We start from the raw sequence: 26,070 nt of genomic DNA on the forward strand, positions 1-26,070 counted from the left end.
CAATTAGCACATTGTGGGAAGTTAATAAATGTCTGGACTTTGAGACTTGTCTCACCTTTGTCCACTCTGTTGCGGATTTACAAATCTAAGTCACTTGTCTCTCTTGTCTGAGCAGGACACGGTGTGATGGCACAAGTCTGAAGAAGCAGCACTCCAGGTTGAATAACCTCTCTGAAAAAAATGCCTTTAGAGTCACTGCCCCTCTGTGGGAATTGCTGGAATGGAGCCTTCTGTTTCTAGGACTGCCCTATGGGATCTGAGATGAATGCAGCTCTGGATACATGCTATCTCCTGTGGGTGCCTTGACTTGGTTTTTTCATCAGTAAGAATGGAAACAGCATTGCCTGATCTCATCTGAGAAGACACAGACAGTCAAGGCAGAAGGGAACTCAGACACCACAGTAATGGAGACTATTTAAGTAACCAGAACAGGCAGGTAGAGATCCTGCCCCCTCTGCAATCCCAGGTCACTGTGGAGGAGCTGTCACATCCATTGGCTCTGAAGTCAGTCTAAACAACAAATGGATAACTGCAGCACCAGGCTGGAAGGCAAAGGCAACTAGAAATTAGTTTTGATGGGAGAAGAGCAATACAGGTCACCCAACCCATAAGTATTTCTGCCTTAACCCTTCCTGCAAACCATGTTTGGCCTGGAGGAGGGTTGGATCGTCTCCTTGGTTTCTTTATATTTTGTAACAGCTAGATGCCAGATCTGGAGCAGAAAAATGAACAGTTGAAAGCTGACCTCTGGTGTTGGGAGCAGGGGTATAGAGAGAAGACAGCAAGGAAGGCAAGTTCCTGTGCTCCTGAGCACTGCTTCACCGTCTGTGCAGTTCTCTGATAAGATTCACTCACTAGCATTGCTTCAGACAAATGAATAAAACCAGATGATGAATGAAAGCAACATGTAGCAACAGGCTACAGTGCTTGGCAGGAGTATTGCTGTTTTCATTTCTGTGCTTTCATATCAGTTCTTCCTCCACAAAGCATCTAATCAGCCGATGCTGTACAGCAGAAAATTAATGGTTTCCTTCAGAGAGCCGTCTCACGATGCCAGAGAGCACGGCAGGACTGTTTGTAAATATTTGATTAGAAAAAGCAAGTAAATTGGCTTGAAAATATACAAGATGCTGCACCACTATCCAGTAGGGATATTTATAGTACAGAGGTGATGTCAGCCAACATTAACACATGTGGTACTACACCAAATGCCTTCACCAGCGACTCTGCCCATACAAAGCCAGCATTCCTAGAGATCCGGTCTGCAAACAGCTGATTGACAGAAGCTGACATAGTTTCCGGGGGATACACTGAGTGTTTGTTCTTCCCCACTTCTACACAGCACACAAAAAGGAGGGAGCTGGAGCATCCTCAGACCCTTTGTGTACACACTTGGCCCTCTCCTTGCCAATCAAAATAGGGGACAGGGCTGGGAGTGGGAATGAGCCCTCCTTCCTTGGTATTCAGTGTCGTTTGAAAATCCCCCAACAAGGAGCAAAATACACGAGCAGTCACTAACCCATGCGTGTTTCTCTGTGGATGTTTTTATGCAACAGGACCCTGTTTTGGGGAGATGTTCCCCTGCAGTGTCTCTCTCCAAAGAGAGGGACATCGGTAGGGCATAGTCTGTGATGAGCTTCAAGGCCCTCTGCATGCACATTCACACAAGGAATTCAAGGTCCCTACTGCCCACTACCACTGGAAAGGAGACTCTCCTCCAGGAAGGATGTGTCCTTGCTTCCCTACCTGGCTGAAGTAGGAAATCCCTCATCTGGTTTCCAGTCCAAGCTCTGTTCCTTTACTTCTGAATTTCAGGTTTGGAGAAGTAACAAACCCTCTGGGAAGGGGCATCAGGTGCACTCTTGTAGATTTTTTCTCCAGAAAGAGAGTCTGACAATGCTGGGACAAGCTGCTTAAGAGGAGATAAGAGCCCCCATCCTCTTGAGCTTTAAGACACCAGTCCTAAAAGTGCCACACATTTGTCAGAAGCCATTAGGCAGAATTAGGCCTGTCCTGATATAAACATATGATTTCTAGAGGCCCACTCCAGCCTGATTTTATATCATTCTTTAGCTTCATACTTTGGCTTTTGTATGAAACTAACACTGCAATAGCCAAAGATTAAATCAAACCAATGTGCTAGTTTACAGTTTCTTCCAACAAACAAGGGAAAACCTTATGTTATAATGCAGAAGGCAGACATCATCAAATCCCAGTGAAGACAGTGGGCTGATTCTGATCTTGTTTATGTAAAAAGAAATTGGATATAATTCCATAGCCAGACATGCTGCTAAACCTAGGCATGAAATCAGAATACAGCCTAGCAGTATTTTAGATCTTGCTTGATTGTCGTCTCCTGCCCATCACAGAAGATACCCGTAAGGTGTGACAATCATCCCAACTGACAGTAAGCTTTCATTGCCCAGTTACCTCAGTTATTACACGTGGTTTTCAGAATTCTTTTTCTGCAGCTGTTTGGCCAAATTGACAACAACTTCTTTTTCCACTTCAGCTGGAAGTCACACTCCCTCCTTTCTCTTAAATAATTCTGCAGTTATGTAAATACATGTGTTAAGTAAAAGACAAAATGCATGATTAATAGTGCAAATGGCACCCACTGAGGCTTGGAGAAAGATGACGATTTAAGAAACAATGGAATTCAAAGTGGGAAAACAATAACTTGTTAAAAGGCAGATCAGCTGGTGGTCAACATAGAACATGGTCCCAACTGACTGTCATTTGTAAGCTAATTGAGAATTCTTTTTGGTGGTACCTACCTTGAGAGTCCAGCTGAAGTCATTCATACACTGTAGCACAACTCAAGAAACAGCATTACAGTCTTAGAATTCAGGCTGGGACTGCATACTGTCAGCTGTAATACCATATGCAAGAAATGATAAGGATTTGTTTCAAAGAAGAAAAGGAAATTGCAATTTTCAGAGCATGCTGTGAAGTCTGGAAGGATTAGAGGCTGTCAGAGTTCCTGCAGTACAAGAGGCGTATAGGAAGAAGTTAAGCTCTGATGCCTTAAAGTATGGGAGATCCCAGTGGGGCTTGTTTGGAAACCTTGAAAACCCTTTTGCAAATCTGAAAATCTATTTCAAACTTTCCTTCACAAAACTTAATTCATTCTTCTCAGTGGGAATACAAATTTGGAAAATTACATTAAAAACTCATAAATATATTGTTCAGACACAACAGCAATCTAATCATTACAGATAAACTAAAATGCTTTAAAGGAAGCAAATGAACAGCAAGGATCATCAAACTAGCAAAGCTGGGCCAGACCAGTGGCTTACCAGTGATTTCCTATTGTATTCCAGGGATCAGAGTGGAGCTGCAAGATGGTCTCACAAGACATGTGAAATGGCAAAGGTTGCAAGTCATCAGATTTGCATAGCCATGAACCCACTGGAATTTTTCTCAGGTCACAGAAGTACATTTATTCATGAACCACTGCCTCTACCTTCATGAGGGGACACTGCTTAGAGAGTGGTGCAAGACATCCTATAGACAAGAGCCACAACAGGGCTGTCAATTCCTGGAAGTTTATCAGGAGTGCTGCAATAGCAGGAGGGTTTTTTTCCAAGCCTCAGCTTCATTACTTAAAGACAAGTTCTGTTTCTGCTTTGTTTCAGAACAAAACATTGCTAGCCCTCATGGCAATAAAGGAAAGTTTTAAAACACCAAACAGATTCCACCCTGAAAGCACAGGAGGCAAAAAAAAAAGAAGTCAAGTCTCATAATTTGTAATGATCTCATGATTTTGAGAGCCTGCCTTGTGATCTCTGAATGATCAGACCTGGCAATACCATAACACCCTCAGGGAAAAATTTCCTAACTACCAAAGAAGTCTTTCCTATTCCCTGAAACATCAACTCCCAATGCTTATTGGTATTACCTTTTCTACTTCTAGTTTTTCCTTCTCCCTTTTATATGTCAAATAGCTTTCTGCTGAAGACATCATAAATCCTTATGTTGCATTCAAAACAACTTAAAATACATTATTTTTATCATAGACAAGGATGTATATATTCCATCACTCCCCATCTCCTTAAATTCTGTCCCACAGACTGCTTTAGTAATCTAGCTGATTTTACTTTAAGGGCATCTATCAAAAGAAACAATTATTAGTTAATATACTTGTTAAGTTACTACATACAAATAAAGAGATATTTTGCCTGTAGTGGTTTGTAAGAAAAAGTATTTACATACATGGCCTTGCCTTTAAGGGTGGTTATGGCATGCAGTGTAGCAAGGGGCAGATCAAGTCCTAGAGAGAAGTTACAGAGGAAATTTTGCATGCTTTATACTATATGTTCATGTTGATAGTTTTCTGCACTATAATGTGTCTCCAGGGTTTAACTGACATGCATGCTCCTCATGCTGATTCACACAGCAGTGCTGTATAACTTACATTCTCTGCATAGATTCTTCTACAGTGCCCAGCATTTTAGCATTCAGTTCAGTTCAGAAATAAAGCTATGAAAGTGGAAGTTGGGTTAATAACCACCCATCTGGCCAGTGTGGTACTGACAGTCACACCACTGGTAATAATGTCTGTACAGAAGGACTGATCACAAGCTCTGTTGAACTCACGTATAGTGATTTATCTTTCCCCCATCTGAGTTAGAGGAGACAGAGAATTTCATCTCCATGCACAGACAAAAAAGTATTGCCACAATATAAGGTAATCTAACCCAAACAAACTGATTGGAGCAGCATGTTTGAGGGTACTTAAGCGTTACAGCTGAAAGACATTAAAATTTATTTCAAGCTGGTATATCCACTACATCTCAGCCACACAGCAACATGCTCATTAAGAATCCCTGCAGCCCCATCCACATCACAGGACAGAAACAAGGATGTTTTCTACAGCAACCCCCTCAATACACAAAATCCCCCTCTTTTACTCCCAGGGAACTGCTTGGAAATTACAGACTCCACACAGGGATTCAACATTGAAGTACCTCCTTAGCTTGAAAGACTCTCAACACAAATGAAAAATGCGTATCACCTGATCCTATCTAAGCCTGCAACAGTTAACTTTAAAAAAATCATAACGGAATTCTGTAGAAATTATTTCTATGATCAGTGTTTTTCAACTGCAACACTTCACTACAAGAGGCTGCATTCCTATAGTCATGACAGATTAACAATAGCTCTATCTTCCTACCAAGGATTTTAAAACTTTTGAGCTTTAATATTACTGAGTAATTAACCACAGTAAACTATGCATGAGGTGATAAATAAAACTTATGGTGTCAGCAGCATTCCCTATCTGTGTGGCTGGTTTCACAACCACAGTTGCATCTGAGAAACAGAGGAAATGGAACAACCTCTCAGGTCGCTGGATCCAGAGCCTGTTCCTGGCAGGCAGCCAGAGCAAATCCATAGCATACCAAACTTTCCCTTAAACTAATATATGTGCCTGCACTAGCCTTAAATAGCTCTTATGCCTCCTCGGCATTCATCAGCCCCAATATATTTATGGAGCACTATGGAGGCTAAATAAATCAATTCATTTAGTCTTCCCTTGCAGGGAGGCTCTGGAATTCCTCTGAAGAAACTGCTGTATAAATCTGGATTACTGTCAGGTAAAAGGATTTTACGAGATTTCTATCGTTTGTGAATCCACCCATGTTAATGAACGTCATCCTTGAAGTCCTAACACAAAGAGTTAAACCAAGGCCAGATCTTCAGTCTTGCTACTGTTATCTCTCAGATAGAACTCAAAGCACACAGATTAGGAAATCTGCTTTGTAGCCCATATCAAGGTTTTAGCAATGAAAAATAAAGCAAGCAGAAGAAAAACAAGTCCTTAAAAGTACAAGTTAATATGGAAAAACAATTAAGTATCTAGCAAAAGTAAATAGATGATGACTAAGTAATGCTGGCTTGTGTTTTATCCAGATTTTACTTTTCTGTTTATATACCTAAACATTGGGTTATCGGGCGATCAGAATATGTTTCAGGTTTGGTTGCAGGAATCACTGGCTGCTCCATAAGAGATGGGGAGCTGACACCCAAGCACGGTAACGCAGCCAGAGGTGCCGGGGCCTTGGCAGCCAGAGGTCATCCCACTGCTCTTGAGAAGTGATGCTCGTGAGAGTGGTCAGGGCCACTAGAGTCTATTACTGCTCTCAGGACTCCAACAATGTTTTTGCTACTTAGACCAGTGTGTGAGAAGGAGACTTGATTCCAGAACTTTGCTATGGAGAAGTCAAGATATGATGATAATGTAACCTTAGTATTTGGCAGGAATGTGAAAGACAAACTCAAACAGTGTTTGGCTTATAGAACATGGGCACAAGAACATCTGTATCTCAGAAAAAGAATCTTTAAAATAGAGCATAAAACTATGCTTTTAAAGGACAGTGTGTAGAGCTGTTTTGACTGTCCTCAATATCTGTTGATCATCTTCTGCTGAGTCAAGAGGTCTCTCAGTACAGAGGGGTGGAAAGTCTTCTAGCAGATTTTCATTATGAGGCCTTTGCCTTGACATCAATAACAAAGAGAGTTAACCCATCTCTCCTTGGTTCTGTTGTGCAAATGCTAAAAAAAGAATTTCCACAGTAACTTAAACGTAGCTGTTTCCAGGGACAAAGCTAAGAAGGGGAAGGTGTCAGACTGGCTTTATCAAACAGGTAAGACTCAATGGCACACAAATGTTTAGTCTCCTGTGGATAAAAATGCTCTAATCAAACCAACTAGGCTAGACAGAGAGGTAAGTGGGTGGAAGTTAATGGCCTGCAATACACCAGAGACACAACAGCATGGCTGAGCAGCTCCTTTGATCCCCAGACTCTGGAAAATCTGTTAATACATCTTTTTCCCCAAACACATCAACAGAGCTCTTTACTGTTTCATGCTTAACAAAATGCTACTGCAAAAGATGATATTATGAGTTGATTTAAAATTAAGTGAATTAAAAGGTTAAGGCTAGGAAAAATTAGGCAAAGCTTACAGAATTTAAATTACAAATCAGTAATTAAGTCACTAACTGAAATTAATCTTTCATATGATTCACTTAATGTATTATACTTATTAGGTTGTATTTACTAACAGAGTTGACAGTATAATAGGTACCATCAATTTTACACTCCCAGAACTGTATGTGTGGTAAGAGATATTTGGTATTTGGAAAACAGATTTTAAAGTGTTGTAATTTTCAGTGTAATTACATTTAATTGACCACAATTAGTTATCTCAATAAACCAGACATATGATGGCTTAAATTTCTAACACTGATTCCACTAGGAAGGTTTTTCAAAGACTGTCAGACCATGGAGGAGTATACAGATGTTTTGCAAATGAACTTTAAGGCGTCCAACATGAGACAGTGCAGAAAGCAGCCTCTAGAAAGGTTAGAAGAGTGAATAAATCAGACTCCTGAAGAATATAAGATGTAAAGAACATAAGATTTTTCTACATTAAACCTTGTTTTAAATGAAAAAATTATGGCCATGACTGACCAAAACTTAGAGACAAATATCACATCTTTAAAATTTCCAGAGGTTGGGAATTTACCACACAGCAAAATTAATTGTTCTCAATTATCTGCTATTAAAAAGTCACACTTTGCCCTGAATTCATGTAGCTTCAGCTTCTTTGATCTTGTTACATCATTTGTCTGGCAGATTAAAGATCCCTTCGTTACATAATCTGCTTTCCCAATACAGAGTTAACAGACTGCAATCCAACTACCTAATAAGCTTTTCCTTGACAAGCTGAACAAATCGAATTCCTTGAATTTGTTTCCCAGGTCAGTCATCCTGTTCTTAGATCATTCTTTCATTCTTTTTTGAACCCCTCCCAGTTTATCACCCTTCTCCTTGGCATGTCACCAGTGGTGAGCATGCCTTTCCAGGGTGGTCATTCCAGCATTAAATAAAAAAGGCTCTTTCAGCCTCTCAGTTCCTTTGCAAACCACCCTCTCTATAGACCAAAGGATCTCCAATGCAGTACAGCTCTGGGGTTTCATCACAAGCTATCTTTTCAACCATTGCTCCGCAAGATAGGGCTCCCCCCGGTATGTTTGCATGTGTTGAATTTCTTTGAACATATGGTTGGACACTGCAACACAGAGTGATGCCTTGTACTCTGCAACAAAGGGATCTAAGCCGCTCTTTGATCAGATTGTTCCATTTCTTATCACCTCCCAGATATTTGTCTCATCAAAATATTTTATCAGAAGTGATTTTCTGTTTATTTCTTCTTCATGGATGAAAACACAGATTAGCATTAGACCTAGCTATTAATGACTTTTGATATGCTTGCCTCAGGGGCATCTGATCGTGATGTTTTCTTTCCTGCCTTTTTTTTCCGCAGCAGCCTCTTTTAATTAATACAATGTAGTCATGGAAAACTCCTTACAGCTATTAAAAAGTCACATAGCACAAAGAGCACTCATAAATTAATACAGAGCAGGCCCATGTCCTCCAGGGTCTTCCTTTTTGATTGTGGGGGTACTCAGTGTCCATACAAATGTTCTTCAACAATTCACAAATAAGACTTCCATATTTCCTTTTAATTTTTTCTGGGTTTATTTTGTTGATGCTTGTTTTCTGTATTGCAGTATTCCCTTACAATAACAACTTCACATATTACTTAGTGGGGCTTCAGTCTGCCTGATATAACAAATATAATCAATTAAAATCACTGCCACCTAAGCAAACATTATGTTTTAATTCTGTGTTTGTCTCTTTTTTTTTCTCAACATAAATTCACTACTGATAGCTAGGTATCACTAACTATTATATCAACTACCATTAATAACTGTCATCACCAGCATTCACAAAAGGTGATGATCTTTCAACTTACAGTACAAATATCCAAAACATCAATAAACAATACATTCACAGCTAAAAGGAAACATTCAGCCACCATGTTGGCACAATGCAGTTCTCAAACCTGTTACCAAAAAGTCAGAGTGAACCTCCTGGGTGTTTTATCATTGAAGGCGTATTTAATTACATCAACTTCAGATCAGTGCTGGGCACATGCCTCTGAATGGACATGGAGACATTTTCCAAAGCTGGGAGCTGTTACAGCATTTTAGTTCTTTATACAAATGTAGGCCAAATAGTAAACTGAATCCAGACTGCAATATGAAGTTCTCTTTGAGGTGTATGGGTCACATGAATTTCTGTCATCAGCCTTCTGTGGTATTGCACTCAGAAAACTTCAGTAGCTTGACTGTGGAGTCCCAAAAGGCTGAAGCTCACTGCTGGACCTGGTCCAGCACACAGGTCATTATGTGACTGGGGAGCTGCCAGCCCCGACTCTCCAGTGCAGCCCACTCATATGAAACTCATGTGCACACAGCATGTGCACAAGCCAAGGAATTTCATCTAAGCAATCTAATCTAAAATGCTTTCTCTCTCTGACAAGGTCTTCAATCTCTATTCCCAATATAAAAATAAACTCATATAGTTTAGAGAAAGATTAGCACTGATCTTTGCTCCCAGATGTCTTCTCTGCCCGTTCTGGGAACATAATTTAAATATCTAAACATCTCCAAAGCCACCTGGAAGAGACTTTCTGTGAGCTGGTTCAGAGATCTGAATTTGTTAGACAGTATTCAAACCACTTAGTGCTTTTACTTAAAGCTCTTCAGTCATTCATCAGAAAATACCAAATTTAATAGCAGCTTGTTATGTAAATCCAGTCCAGACTGTCTTCCACATGCTGCATCACAACCTTTAAATCTACCACTGTAGAGAATAAAATTACCCACAAACAAATACCTGGTACAATTTTTAACACTGACTCTCCTTAAGCCCACAGCCTGTTTTAAATAAAGTACTATCTTGCATGGACACGGACTAATAACTTTTTGAAATCCTTCTCAGTTCTATTTTTTTATTACTTTCTAAATTATCTGTGAGTTTCAGAGAGCTGGGCTCCATAAGTTGTTATTTTCATAATTTGACTGAGATCTTGTAGAAAACTTGAAGGATTTATCTATGTTTCAAGACCAGATAAAGTATTATAGGTTCTAACAAGTAGTTAAATCAACTAATGATCACAGAACTTATCTATATGCAGTGAGATTCTTTCAGTGTGAGGACCCCAGTCCTATTCAATTATCTCCCCTATTACTTCAATCCCCAGACCTATGGAGAGGGTAAATGTCTTGTCAAAACTGCCATCCCTGTTGTCAGGATGACAGACGAAATAACTGTGCTAACAAGAATATATCTGTGTATTCATTCAGCATTCAATTAAGTACATCATAATATATGATTTAAAAACTTATATGACATGGAATTAGCAGAACACATAGTAGTTGGATTAAAAACTGGTTCACTGCCAGAGACTCAAGTAGAGCTGTAAACAGAAAGAGAAATGAACTGAGATCGTTTCTAGAGCAGATTCCCAGACATCAGTTCTTAGTTCAGCACTGGTTATTATTTTCAGTTTGATCTACATAATGATACAAAATGTTTGCTGAGAGAGCCTCAAGATGACACAATGGTGGGTGGCATGCATAAGACAGAAACTAGGTGAGTATGCCTTGCTATGGCATTTGCAGTCAGGAAGCGTGTGGGTGAGTTGGAGAAGGATTAGAAAAAGTCCACTGAAATAACATAGCAGATGGAAAACAAATCTTGAGTATGGCTTGATGAGTTCAGTTTAAAGAAGAGAAAAATGAGAGATATCTTCATCAATGCGTATGGGCACTTACACCACTTATGGAAAACGGACATGCTGGAAAGGTTTTTTTAAGTTTGTGCCAAGAGAATAATTAGTTTAAATGGCTGAAAATTTAAGTTAGACAAATTCAGCCTTGAAATACAATTTACCAGAGGGCAGACCAGTTCAAAGTTGGAACAGTATAGCAGGGGAGGTGAAGGACTTACCATCAGATGGAGTTTTGGCAAGGAAACTGAGCATCATTCTAAAAGATATTTTACCCAGCTTTTAAGAAAAATTCTCCAGCCGGCACATGAAGGTAGGATGGGATCCAGCCCTTTTGTCCATTACTTTCTTTCCTGACTCCAAGAAGAAGATTGTCCTCCCCATACTCAGAACACCCATAGGCTTGCCTTAGGAAAGTTACAACCACAACTTATCCTTCAATGCTTTGATTGCTCTTGTATTGGGATCAGGAAGGAACGTTTTCCTGATATATAACCCAGCTCCCAGATTTGCATCTTCCGCAAGTTTATTTTAATCAACAGACTGTCCATAGCTGAAGAGAAGGTACTTGGCAGGGCAAGGGCACAATTCTGTAGTAATACAGTAAGTTCCTTCTGCTGCCTGGCACAAGCATCTTGCTTACATGCTCAGGATCCTACACTCTGTATGAGAGAGTATCTACCCTAACTCAGATTGCCAAGACTTTAATGTTTTAATGTCTCTCTACAGCATCGTGAGGTAATAACCACCCTTGGAAACCATCAGGGTACAGGGTGCTTAATAAATTTCCTTCCCTTGAAAGAACCTGGATACAGGGTATCCTGGCCTTTCCTATCAGGAGAGGGCTCACAGGCCCATATCCTGATAGGCGACTTCAACTACCTGGACGTCTGCTGGAAAAATGGCACTACAACCTGCAAGCAGTTCAGGAAACTACTGGAGTATGTTGAGAAAACTTCCTAGTACTGGTGATGGAGAACCCAAACAGAGGAGAGGCACTGCTGGACCTGTTCACTAGTGCGGAAGAACTTATTGGAGACGTCAAGACTGGAGGTAGCCTGGGCTACAGCAATCATTGCCTTGTAGAATTCTCAATCTTGAGTGGTCCAGGACAGGTAAAAAGTAGAGTCAGGATCCTAAACCTCAGAAAAGCAAACTCTCATCTGTTTAGGGTGCTAGTGCGTGTGGTCCCTTGGGAAACTGCCCTCAGAGATAAATGATTGAATGAGAGCTGGATTTAAAGACATTTTTCTTAGGGTACAAGACCTCTCAATCCTGATGTGCAAGAAGCTGGGCAGGGGAGGCAGGAGGCCATCTTGGCTAAGTGAAGACATCTTAGACAAACTAAAACACAAAATCAAAATGCATAGGCAGTGGAGGCAGGGATATACATCCTGGGAATATTAAAGAGATATGGCCCAAGAGTGCAGTGAGGGGATCAGAAAAGCCAAGGCACAGCTGAAGCTGAACTTGGCTAGGGACATAGCAAATAAGAAGACAGGTTTCTTCAGGTACACAGAACAAAGGACGATGAAAGAAACTGTAACTCCCCCTGATGAATGAAATGGGAGAGATGGATACAATCGACATGAAGACCAAGGTACTCAACAGCTTTTTTGCCTTGGCCTTCACTGGCAAGTGCTCTAGCCATACCACCCAGTTCACAGAATCCAAAGACAGGGACTGGAAGAATGAAGAACTGCCCACTGTAGGAGAAGATCAGGTTCAAGACCATCTAAGGAACCTGAAGGTGCACAAGTCCATGGAACCTGATGAGATGCATCTGAGGGTCCTGAGGGAACTGGTGGATGAAGTTACTAAGCCACTATCTATCACATTTGAAAAGTCATGGCAGTCTGGTGAAGTTTCCGCTGACTGGAACAGGGGAAAGGTAACACCCATTTTTAAAAAGGGAAAAAAAGGAAGACTCAGGGTACTACAGGCCAGTCAGTCTCACCTCTGTGCCCTGCAAGATCATGGAGCAGATCCTCCTGGAAACTCTGCTATGGCACAGGGAAAACAGAGAGGTGATTGATGGATAAGGAATTGTCTGGATGTTTGCACTCCATGTTGTGGTCAACTGCTCGATGTCTGGGTGGAGACCAGTGACAAGTGGTGTCCCTCAGGGGTCTGTAGTGGGACCAGTATTATTTAACATCTTTGTTGGGGACATGGACAGTGGGATCAAGTGCACCCTCAGCAAGTTTGCCAATGACACCAAGCTGTGTGGTGCGGTCGACACACTGGAGGGAAGGGACGTGCCATCCAGAGGGACCTGGACAGGCTGGAGAGGTGGGCCCGTGTGAAACTCACAAGGTTCAACAAGGCCAAGTGCAAGGTCCTGCACATGGGTCAAGGCAATCTCAAACACAAACACAGGCTGGGTGAAGAGTGGGTTGAGAGCAGCCCTGTGGAGAAGGACCTGGCAGTAGTAGTGGATGGAAAACTGACTATGATCCAGCAATGTGCACTCACAGCCCAGAAAGCCAACCATGTCCTGGGCTGCATCAAGAGAAGTGTGGCCAGCAAGTCGAGGGAGGGGATTCTCCCCCTCTGCTCCACTCTCATGAGACCCCACCTGGAGTACTGTGTCCAGCTCTGGGGCTCTCAGTGTAAGAAGGACATGGACCTGCTTGAGCGGGTCCAGAGGAGGCTGCGAAGATGATCAGGGGGCTGGAGCACCTCCCCTGTGAGGACAGGCTGAGAGAGTTGGGGGTGTTCAACCTGGAGAAGAGAAGGCTCCAGGGAGACCTTATAGTGGCCTTCCAGTACTTAAAGGGGGCTACAGGAAAGATGGGGAGGGACTTTTTATCAGGGGGTGTAGGGATAGGAGAAGGGGTAATGTTTTTAAACTGAGAGAGGGCAGATTTAGACTAGATCTAAGGAAGAAATTCTTCCCTGTGAGGGTGGTGAGACACTGGCACAGGTTGCCCAAAGAAGCTGTGGCTGCCCCCTCCCTGGCAGTGTTCAAGGCCAGGTTGGACGGGGCTTTGAGCAACCTGGTCTAGTGGAAGGTGTCCCTGCCCATGGCAGGGGGGTTGGAACTAGATGACCTTTAAGGTCCCTTCCAACCCAAACCATTCTATGATCCTATGATTCCTTACTTGTGCCTCTCAAATTCATATCTGGCAGAGAAATATTTTGCTAGAAAACGAAGTATTTGACCTATCAGAAGCCTTTGGGGCTTGGAACAGACTGTGTATGAACCTAAATGGTGTGTAATATAGAGCTGACCTTAATTTTCATTAAATCTTTGGAGTGAATAGTGGATTAGGAATACCCTACTATTTATTTTTCCACTATTTGCTTTCTAGACAGAGGGGACCCAGGCTTCTTGCACAAAAAGGGGGAGAGAAAAATTACATACCTCCAAACATACTCTCTCAGTCCCTGCAAGATGACTTTTCCCCTCTTTAAATGAGCTAGTTTTGTTACCAGTCATCTTCTTTATTCTAATCTCTAATGTCTGATTCTGCAAATACTCATCACCAATTATGGTGTGTGGCAATGAATCCTCCTTTCAGTTGTCTGTGCAGGATCAAATCCTGGCTGAGAAGCTGTTTGCAAGCTAAGAGAAATGTGTTCTTTGACCATGATTCTTTTATTTGACATTCATCTTGCTATCTTGTCTTCATTACCCTTCCTGAAGAGAATGTTTCTCAGTGTTACTGAGGAGCTAGCTCCTTGAGGAGCTTCATCCTTTAGTGTTAAGTGCTCATGGAGCACTGAGGATGAACAGATTCAGTTGACTTGAAAAGTGGCAGAACTGCTGAGTGATGAGATCTCCAGCAGAGCAACTATACCTACAAAGCACAGAGGTGAGTAGGAAGCTGCAGTACTTTGCTGTTAAAGCCACTTGGCTCATTTTCTCCCCTCCTTGTTCCCTCTGAAGCACCCTAGGCATGTCCCATTTGGGAATATCCTTATTGCAGTGACCATTCATCAGCCTCAGTCAGTGGAGGGCAGTAAGTAAAAGACTGTGTTCATTCGGCAGTGCTTTTCAGAAATGGGAAGATAGAAGACTGTTCAGTAAATACACCCAGTCTCCCTGTATCTACACGTCACTACGTTGTAGAAGAGTGCAACAAGAGCTCTCCTGTGATCACAGTGTTTAACCATGACTCCTCAGCACCAGGGAGCCTCAGGACATCTGTTAAGTACCAGCTCATCTCTCTGAAAATGCTGGCCCAGATTTTATACCCGTTTAGTTCAGTCACAGAATCATAACAACTCTTACTTTGGATGCAGTCACACCAGTATAAGGACCCTGTAATAGAATTGTTCATGCTGATTTTACACAAGAAAGCTAGAGCAGCATAGACATCTTTACGTGGTCTACTTCTGTCTACATGAGGCCTCATTTCAGACCGATATCTGTGAAGAACTGAGTAGATACCTTTGAAAGATTGCCAGTGCTTTTGGTGTGAGTCCATACTCTTTACACATTCTTGTGACTGGCAAGTTACATCCACTAAGTGCAAAGAAACAGTAGGATAAAATACATTGGCCTTACGGATACTGTTTTTCCCTACTCAACTCATGTGCTGACAGATGGAGCTGCACATAAAAAGCCATCTCTGAAGACTGTCAGAGGCACACTTGCTTCTGCAACATGAACTGGGGTGATTGCTAAGGCCTGAGCTTGTATTAGTAGTGCTCCCATCAGCAAGGTAGAACACAAGCCCAACACCCATCACAGCCTCTTTGAACCCTGCACTGCAGGCTGTCAGTCTAGCCAGAAATCCAGCAACCTCATTTATGTAAAAACAAAAACAGAAAGACAACTCCTCCTGATGGGAATAAAAATTAATTCCAGCCAAGCAGCATAGATCCTGAATTGCAAATTACGATGACAATATTTCCTTGTTCAGGAGAGACTGTCTCATGCCAAAGAAATGTCATTAGCATCAGAAATACCATCCAAATAAATCACTGGTGAAAACTCCAGAAATAGGATACAAAAGCAAGGGAGAGGCTAGGGCTCTCTTTGTAAAGAACTCACCATGCCGGAGTGAAATGGACCCACAGTAAACAAGGGAACTTTTGTTTCAGAAAGTATACTTTGGGCAGTGGGACAAATGTGTTATTTGTACCTTGGCAGTGCTCCCAAATGCATACTGCACAAAATACTGGCAATGTAATTATGGCCACCGCAGACCCAAAGAACTGGGTTCTGCTCCTGGCTCTACCCCAGCTCCTGTGTGACTCCAGGATTATTTCCTCTGGCCAGGATTCATCTTGCTTCACTTTAGCCGTCTAAGAGACAGGCATCTAGGTTAGATGCTCTGCCTAGGCTCACTCTATAGTCCATGGGGAGACATCACCCCTTCCAGAGGGCTGCTTAGCTCCTCTCCTGGACACCAGGCTTACTACGGGATGAATGGCCTCTGGGTGTGCTGATCTCTCACTGCTGACTAAAGGGGAGGCTTAGGGAAGAGACTCAGCCTCTAGCTGACAGCTGGCTACAGCTGTCTGAGATGAACTGTGTCCTCTGTGCCTGCTATAAAAATAGGAAAAGAAGTCTTCTGGATCTCTTGCCCACTTAGATGGCAAACCACTGACATAGGGTCTGCCTTCCTCTGCATCTATGTATTGCCCTGGGCACAATGGACCCTGGCAGAACTAACACAAACAAAAAATACTGCTGCACAACCCAGAAAGCATGCATCAGGGTCTTGCTTAGTGTAACAAGTTAGAACAACTGTCTGGACAGGGGAGTTACCATCCCTGAGCTTGCATCTCTCCTCCTGTAGCTGGGTGGAAGGGCAGTGGGAAGGCATTGTCCAGTTCCTACACTCTCTTGAGCACATTAAGATTTTGCTGCGTTGTACGAGGCAAGGAATATCCTGAGCACTTCTCACCATGCTTTCTTTTGCAAAGGCTGATCCTAATCTTCTCTTTAGAATAGCTGCTGCCTGCTGAACTAAAGAGATTGTCAGGCCAATTTGGGCTTCTTGGCAAACTAACAGGAACATTTTCAGGGCTCAGATGGAATGAACTTCAAGAGAAAAATGTCATTTTAAGAGGAAAGTGAAATGTTGCAATATTGTGAGCAGAACACATTCCTTACTAGTACAAATGAAGACAACCCATCTGATTTCATTGTCAGAGAACAGAGAAATACAAAAGAATGACTATTTAGGACCACAACAAAGGTCCCCGTAGCCAAGTATCTTATCTCCAAGAGTACTGAGTACCAACTGTTTAAATTCTGAGAGAATCTCAGCAAATATAGGTCTACCCGCTTGTATGTACTCTGAGCTTCCAGCAACTTGCAGTTATAGAATCATAGAAAGTTTTGGGTTGGAGGGTCGGAAGGGACCTTAAAGATCCTCTAGCTCCAACCCTCCTGCCACGGGCAGGGACACCTTCCACTAGACCAGGTTTGTCAAAGCCCCGTTCAACCTGGCCTTGAACCCTTCCAGGGAGGGGGCAGCCACAGCTTCTTTGGGCAACCTGTTCCAGTGTCTCACCACCCTCACAGTAAAGAATTTCTTCCTTAGATCTAATCTAAATCTACCCTTTTTCACTTTAAAACCATTACTCCTTCTCCTATCGCTACATCCCCTGATAAAGAGTCCCTCCCCATCTTTCCTGTAGCCCCCTTTAAGTACTGGAAGGCCACTATAAGGTCTCCCTGGAGCCTTCTCTTCTCCAGGCTGAACACCCCCAACTCTCTCAGCCTGTCCTCACAGGGGAGGTGCTCCAGCCCCCTGATCATCTTCATGGCCTCCTCTGGCCTTGCTGCAACAGTTCCATGTCCCCCTTATGTTGAGGTCCCCAGAGCTGAGCACAGTACTCCAGGTGGGGTCTCATGAGAGTGGAGCAGAGGGGGAGAATCCCCTCCCTCCACCTGCTAGCCACGCTTCTCTTGATGCAGCCCAGGACATGGTTGGCTTTCTGGGCTGTGAGCACACATTGCTGGCTCATAGTCAATTTTCCATCCGCTACTACTCCCAAGTCCTTATGAACTTACTGAATCAGTTGGTTTGTCCTTCCAACAGCAAACTGGTCCTCCATGAATTTATCTAACCTCTTTTGAATCCATGTGTACCTGTGCCCCCCAGATCACAAAGGAATGAAGAAAAGTTCCACAATTTTATTATGTATCATATTATTTTGTTTTAAATTTTTCTTAATCCTCTACTCAATAATTTCATAAGGTCTCCCTCATTCCTGTGTTATGGGCAATAATGAACATTTGGCTCCTTTTCCTTTTCCTCATGCCACTCAGGATTCTACAGACCCATACCAAGTCCCTCTCCCTTGTCTGTTATAAGAGTCCTAGGCTGTTTATGCTCTCTGATCAAAAGTCATCATACACATTTCTGTTCATCTTGCTGCCCTTTTCTGGAACTTTTCCAATCCTTCCACAGCCTAAGTCATTCTTCTTCAGAGTTCACAGCCAGAACTGCACACAGTAATCAAGATGTCAGTTTATCACAAATCTTGTTTTGTTCTTTTTAGTTTTCTATTCTTGTTCCTACTGCTGCTTTATATGTAGTTTTCTATTTTGTTTCCACTGTATCCAGAAGCTTTGTTTTCTTTTTCTTTCATAGTAATTCTCATCAGTTTTTGTTTTGCCTTTTTGACTATTGCTGAGCACTACAAAGTGTTTGAAAAGAAACACGTACTTGAATGTCTTCAAGATCACTTCCTGAATAACAGCAATCTCCTTGGAGACCAGTGTTGAGCTTTTTATCTCACATGCACTATATTTCTCAACAATGAATTTCATTAGTCATTTTATCACAGCTGGGAGCCTTCAGTGCTCATTCAAAAAAAGGTGTTCCCTTAAAATGACTTGCCTTGGTAGTCCATAAATTCACAACAGATTGTGACTTTTTCAGCACAAAGAACACCACCAAAATGTCCACCTGTAATTTGCAAGCACATATGGATTAACTGAAATGGTTGGTGGGCAAAGATGTAGCTACTGATAAGGTCCTTTCTTTGACTCCCCCACACTCTGTTCTCCACAAAGATTTCCTAGGGTTGGGGTATTTAGGGTAAAAATTTTAGTGCCTAATCATGTTATCTGCAACTCCTAATCACTGGTTACCTGTAGCCCCATGACTGATCTTTATTTCAAGCCAAACAGAGAATTATTAGTGCCCTACAGAAGAGTTAGCTTTTATTTAAATAAATAAAATACTAATACTCAGAGAAGAAAGACAACTCTCTTGCTAGAGACAATGGGGAGACTGACTGGTCAAAACACCTAGTCCTTCTCACAAATCTAATGACTGTAGTTCGACTGTTCTGCAGTCTGTCCTCTTCTTGCAGCAAGGAGAAAGAAGACTCTGCTGCCTTTGCAATACTGTTCTTTTCTCAGCCTCTCTCTTATTTGTGTCAGAGTTAATGGTAGGACCTGAGGGGACATCTTCACAAGGAGCAGATGCCCTGAAGATGTGCAGGTGGTGTACCGTTGTGATCTTCACAAGCTCAGAGTAAAAGTCAGCAGAGACTTAAAATAGTTTGGGATTTTGGTCGTTCGTCTGTATTCTCTTGTTAATTAACAGCAACCATCCACTGTAAAGCTGAGGATTTAAGGTAACTGTTCACAACATGAGAATGCCAGCAATGTGACTAGACCAGCTAGTAGCAGTGGAGAAGAGTAGAGTCCTGGCAAGTCCCAGAAGCACTTTCAGGGGCCTGAAAAATGTATTGAGTAGTCTGCTGAGAAGAAAACATTGAGAAGCCAACACTACCTGGGTGAGAAAGATGCCAGGAAAACTTGTCTCACAATTCATCTTCTCCCTTTGGGAATTTCCCTGGGAAGCAGTAGTCCTTGGGGGAACTACCAGAATCCTGTCCCCTGCCTAAGAAGCTATTCTTGATAGACAGCACTTCAGGTAGAGCTAGAAAGTAGAAGTGAGTGAAAGAACAGAAGAGAGAATGTTTATTCACAGTGTCATTACTATCCCATCTACACAGGAGTAAAGGGGAATAAGTGAAGACAAGAATTAAACAGTCAGAGTGTCTGTAAGCAACAAGAGATACTGAAAAGGACAACATGCAAGGTTGTTGATATAGATTCCCATGCTGTTAAAAAAAAAAAAAAAACCCAAAAAAACCCCAAACTCTGAGCAGGTAGATATAATGCACACAACAAAACAACAACAAAAAAGGTGAGAAAACATCAACTTGTTGGAAATCTTTTCCATTTCCTGAACGTGACAGCAGTAATACTGGCTAGAGATTAATATGGAGTAACACTGCAACTCCCGAACCTTATGTTTGTCGCTACTCAAAATTATCCCATGTCCAATCCCAGACACTACAGCAGGGAAAGTGCCTTTTCACAACATCCAGGCCTGATGTGCCCTAATGGAGAGCTCCTCTGAGACACCCCTGGAAGGTGTCTCCTAACAAGAAAGCAATGAGTTTACACTTAGAGAAGCCTCTCATTCTGGCAAATGATTAGCTTCTGGCAAAACACATCATATCTAGTCTTTCAGCAATTAGAAGGGCAGGAACAGAGAAATCAGAGCCTATCAAGTAAGATAAAAAGGATTAAGTAGTGCTTCTAGAGGCAAGTCCGTGACCAAAGGGAGAGTCAGCACTGTCATAAACCAAAAGCCCTGGCTAAGGCTGCCTATGCCTATGCATTTCTGAGTGTTTGTGAAATGGAATGAAAGGCCTAATCCCTATCTTGAGTTAAATCTCAATTTGCTGCTTTGAAATTAGGTGAGTCCTTGCTATGAGATGCAATCCTCCCCCCAGAGTATTGTATGATTTGATCTCAGTGCACCTGTTTAATATTTTAAATTTCTCAATGATTCTTTTGCACTTGTTACTTACAAGAGCCATACCCGACGGCAAATAGGTCCTTGTACTTTGGATTCCTGTAATGAGAAAATATATAGAAGATTGCATTTATTATTAATCATGCAGTTCCACAGAAATGCACAGTGTTTCATACATTGATATCAGAGTCCATCCTCACAGAACTACATAGAGTCTGAGGTCCTGACCCTTTGAACATATGCAGTAGTAAAGTTCATGTATGAGTAATTCTTTCAGACTCAAGATGCATTAAAAAAATAGAACATCAGAAGATCACAGCAGTAGCTGAAAAGGATAAAAAGCACACAGACAGACATAATGTCAATCTTCAGCAGTTCTTGGCTTATCCATTTCTAAATCATGGAAAGTTTACTTTTAAATATGAGGTCTTTGAGGAAAGGAAGAAGGCAGGGATGTGCCAGTTTCCATCTTTCAGGGGCTAGAATAAAGGAGCTTCTAAACCACAACAGAGTAGTATCCAAATATTTTCCCTACCTGTTATTAAATAATGAGGGATGCTTCAAGAAACAGCTATCAGTTCATAAATTCATGATCATTCCCAGACCAGGAAGGGAAATTCCATTCTGACCCAGTTGGTGAACAGTATGACTATGAGCAATTAGTCATCTACTATGTCTTCTAAAGTCTCTTTACTTGAAAAACATCTACCTTCTTTACAACTTCTGCTGGGTGTGGACAGTTACTGTAGGGTTTACATGTTGCTGTCCTGAGCTCACACAGCACAACCAGTGGGTAACAATTCTGTGAAATTAATGTATATGAACATTATCTAATGAGTGCTTTCTCTGATATGCTATTATGAATTGATAAATCAAAACCACTTCTCTTTTCACTTCTCCTTTTTCACTTGGGCTAATACTTAGGCATCCGAATGCTCTTGCTCTATCCACTAAATGCACCAACACTGCTAACAATGTGAGAATAAAAATTACATTAGAAAAGCTTATAACATAAGCAATTTGGAGTCATTCTTCCAGTTTCAGGGCCATCATTCTGTTATCATTTCCTGGAGACAAGAATGACAACAGCACACACTACCTATAAAAGATGCCTTTTCTCCCAATTTTACATCTCATTTTACTGTTATTTTGTAATTCTCACATAACTGCATCCTTGATTTTCCACTAAAGAATAATTATTGCTGTGGCTTTGAAAGGACAGAAGACTGCAATCCTGCTCTGTCTCTCCATAGATCCCCTTTGGCAAGACACAGATGTGTTCACACTACCGCAAAAACAAGTGGGAGAAGGCCTAAGTGCAGGGGAGCACAAGGCAGGATTTGACTATGTATGTCTCATGCTCAGTGCATGAACCAAGCCAGTTCTGGGGACGATCAAGCATGTTAAAAAGTAAAAGGACACATTCAGGTTGGTGATGAGTGCTTTTTTCATGGTAGTAACTATGGCAACAACATCTCAGAAAAAGACAGTTGTTTTAAAAGTATCAGTGATCATTTTGGGACTGACCAGGGATAAATATGCAGAAGTGGACTGCAGGGCAAATGCCTACTAAACTGAACTGTGTAGGATTCCAGTACACAAACACCACTGCTGTCTGGGCAACAACTGAATATGTACCATGCATAAAGGTCTTGCCTGGTATCAGTCCCTCAGCATCTTATAGTCTGTGGTGCTACCTGTCTGGCACGTGCAATGTTTGCATTTCCCTTTCTGCTGCTTTAATTCTTCTGTGTGATACTTGTCAAAAATACAGTCACTATTCCTTCTCTTCCCCTGGGCTTTTCAGGATTGATTCCTACAGCATATTGTCCAGAAATATGACATGTCTATCCCAGCTTTCCCCAGAATGGACTATTCTTTGCTCTGTTAACTGCACTCACTTTGTACTAGTGTTGCACAGAGCCTGCTGTGCCCTCCCCTTTTGATGAACGGCACAGGCCTGGCACATTCAGTCTTACACAAGGTGCTTTGCATCCAGAAGCACAAGGTATGTCTAGGTGCTGCTGATTGTAATTATTGAAAACATTGTTTCCAGAGAAACCAGCCCTGCCTTGTAAAGTGCCATGACACTCAATTCCACTCCCCGGAGTGTAGAGCCGAAAGTAAGTTTGTAATAAAGAGACTTACCAGGAGATGGCAGTAACTGCAAGTCTCTTGGTTTTGTCATACTGGAACTTCCAGAGAGGGAGGAGGGTTCCTTCGTGGTCTCTGTATTCATCCGAGGCATCCTCAAAATATTTAAAATCTAAAACAAAAAAAATCAAGGAAAAGGTCCCGGTGTATAAAGCAGAAATAAACCACCACGGTGCAGTGCCAGGGAAGCTTTAAAAGACACTCTGTTATCCTCACAGCCTCTGCACAACCCAATTGTTAATATAAAAACCGTCTCAGTCCTTAAGTCTCAACTCCAAGCTCTGTAAATGCATTTTACCAAGTGTCAACTCCTCACACACACACAAAAAGTTGATGATTTAAAAGCAGACAAAGAATGAACAAGAAAGCAGAAGCCCAGAGTGAAGAGTGACCTCAGGCCACTCCCAGAGCTAGATGTGGCCTTTCAGGAGGAAACTGGTCAGAGACAGTAAAACCCTTGCAAAATTAAATCGAGATTGAGTATGTCGCCATGGCTGGGACCTGTAACACCAGCAGAGAGCTGCTCAGCACTGGCAGCTGTCACCAGCACCTGCATCCAGAAGGAAAGTACCTCCTGAGGGAGGGAAGTGCCGCAGGGAGGGCAATGGTGACCAGATCTGCTGTCCTCAGCCAGCTCAGAGCAGGGCTGATGTGGCATGCTCTTTGCATGCCCATGGTCTGCTGTACTGTTTGCCTTGTGTGAGTCAGCAGGTTCCTAGTCTTCTCATTTTAGTGGTCTGTTCTATTCTATTCTATTCTATTCTATTCTATTCTATTCTATTCTATTCTATTCTATTCTATTCTATTCTATTCTATTCTATTCTATTCCGTTCTGTTCCATTCTGTTCTGTTCTGTTCTGTTCTATTCTATTCCGTTCTATTCTATTCCGTTCTATTTCGTTCTATTCCGTTCTATTCTGTTCTATTCTATTCTGTTCTGTTCCATTCTCTTCTGTTCTACCCTTGCTACGACTGTGGCCACTCATCTGCAGGACTTCTGGCCTGAGTTAGAAGTATCTCCCACCAGGGCCATACCTTGTGCAATGTCATCAAATGTGTTCTGATTCACCATCCGCTCCATTATTTTAGTAGCCTTTGAGATCTTGGTTATGTCATCACTCTGTTGAAAAGAAAAACAAGGAAAAGACAATGTATTTCCTATCTGTTTACAAGTCCTTCAGACCTTGTTTAACTGAAAAACTTGAGGCCTTTGATCCTGAATACAGGATAATCTGAAGCTCCTCACATCAGAATCTAATGATAAGGGCACTTGAATTAAGGCAATGACTTTATTATAAGTTTAGCAATATGCCATCCACATCTGAGCTGCAGTAACTTCAGTGTTTGTTCCTGATTTAGCTCAATTGGAAGGTACTGATCTGTCAAGGCAGTTAGAGTCTTCTCTTCCTCAACTCATCAAGCTACCTTGTGATGAGATGAGCTAAAGGCACACACATGATCCCTCCCCCATCTCACTTGATAATAGTTCATTAGTTTCAGTAATTAAAACATAGATGCTTGATCATGCATGAGCATCCTCTCATCTCTACCTGAGGAGCTTTAAGGTCTCATGTGTTAAGTAAAGATCACAGGATTTAGGAGTCTTTCAGTCGATCACTGGGTAATTCCAACTTGATGCATTCACAGATCCACAAGCTCATACAATATGCAACCCACATGCAAAGGGCAATTTGCTGTCCACCTCTTGTGGAAATTCTTTTGATACTGTGGAAAATCCCATCCTCCTGGCCAGGGAACACCACAAGTGGGCAAGCCTGCATATGATGAGTATGCAGATATATAGCTGCATGTACACAAGTATTGGAAACCTTTTGGGGAGTGGCATCTTGCAAAGCCAGCAGTCCCTAGATAAGTGTATCAGTAATATGTAAGGCTAAGACTGCCTAGGAAACTATGCCAGAGATAGCAAGCTTGGGTATGGACACAGCAAAATCCAAACTGGATTAACTGGCTAGTACAAGAAGCCTGGGTGCCAGAAATTGGAAGGACAGAGATTAAAAGTGCTGGGCCATGTACCAGCACAGCTTTGTGTGATGATGTGAGAATGTCAAGGCATATGCAAAGTTCTCTGAGAGCATGCTGCTCCAAGGACCTGAATCCCCATCTACTACCACTGCCCCAAAACCCCAAAAGGGTTCCAAAGCCTTTCACCTTCAATCTCCTGCAAGGGAACGATGGCTGCCAGCACAGCATGATTTCCTCTGCAGTGATGACAATGAAAAGAAGCTTGTCATCCTTGACACATCTGAGAGTGTCCTGACTGTGAAAAGAAAAAGTGGAATGACTTGCCAAAACTACACCACACAGTCACAGTCCGAACCAAGAACAGGACTTCAGATTATGCGCATCCCAGCTCTCTGCTTCTTTCCTGGGATCTGCACAGACTCAAGGGAAACTGAGAGTCTTGCTTTAGAGAGCATGAAACTCAAAGGACTACAGAAAGATGACAGGACAATGGGGAAAAACAAAAGCAATTCTATAATCTGCAACACTCCTTATAAATCCATAGTTCGCCTACACCTTCAACAATGTGTGCAGTTGTCTTCTGCCATCTCAGAAAAGATAAAGTAGAACTTGGAACCAAGTTCAGAGAAGGGCAACAAGGATGCTCCAAGTCTGGAATAGTTCCTGTACCATGAAAAACTGAGTAGGCTGGGACCAGCCAGTCTGGAGAATAGATGGCTTGGGAAGATATAAGACAGGTCTATGAAATCCTAAATGGCCCAGAGATGATGGACAGTAACTGACTGTTCACTGTTTCTTCTGATATAAAAAGTAGGGGTGTCAAGTGAAGCTAGAGGAAGTAAAGTTCAAAATAAACAAAAGGAGGTGACTCTTACAGAAGGATGACACATCTGTTCAACTCCTTGTCAAAGGGTGCTGTAGATGCAAGAATTTTACATGGTTTCAAGGAACGCTGCACAACTACTTCCATCTCTGTGCCAAGGCACATCAAGCTTAGGAAATAGCTGAAAATAGTTGAAGGCTGGAAGAATATTTGGGATTGGGTTACACTCTTGCTGTGTTCTTACCCTTCCTTACACATTCACTTGTGGTTAGAGCCTTGATCTGAATCAGTGTCCACTGGCCACTGCCATGTTCTTCAGCTTTTTCTGACTCTGTGGGAGGGCTTCTTGACAACAGCACAGAGAATTTTACTGTCATGTTCAGAATTTAAGAAACCGCAGGAAAAATTTTTTCAAATTTTAACACAGTATGATAATCCCTAGACATGAGGAATTCATAAGTATTAAGAGAAATTAAAGAGGGAGAGAAAGAGGATGCTTGAAACATCTCAAGTAGAAATCAATATCCTCAATTGCTGGGATTTCTCTCTTTTGACTTTAAGTTGCCATTATTGCTTCTGCCACAGTAAGATCTGTCTTTCTCTAAAAAAAGCAATTCACCTTTGTTAACACTTGTCCAGCAATATTGGGATCATGACTATAAAAAAGTCATTGGCTGCTGCTAACATATTGCTCTGAGTAAGCTTAATTGACAG

General features: G+C 42.0%; 1 protein-coding gene across 1 annotated transcript in view; it reads right to left on the minus strand.

The window, feature by feature from the left end:
* DNAI1 (dynein axonemal intermediate chain 1) overlaps positions 1–26,070 on the minus strand; it is a 152,675-nt gene that overhangs the window by 99,180 nt on the left and 27,425 nt on the right. Inside the window, exons 11-13 of the mRNA XM_074856967.1 lie at positions 23,583–23,667; positions 22,542–22,659; positions 20,449–20,492 (exon numbers count right to left, since the gene is read on the minus strand). Of these exons, the coding sequence (XP_074713068.1) occupies positions 20,449–20,492; positions 22,542–22,659; positions 23,583–23,667 (247 nt within the window). The remainder of the gene's footprint in view (positions 1–20,448; positions 20,493–22,541; positions 22,660–23,582; positions 23,668–26,070) is intronic.

This window comes from Strix uralensis, chromosome Z (genome assembly GCF_047716275.1).
Source record: "Strix uralensis isolate ZFMK-TIS-50842 chromosome Z, bStrUra1, whole genome shotgun sequence".
Classification (NCBI taxonomy): domain Eukaryota; kingdom Metazoa; phylum Chordata; class Aves; order Strigiformes; family Strigidae; genus Strix; species Strix uralensis.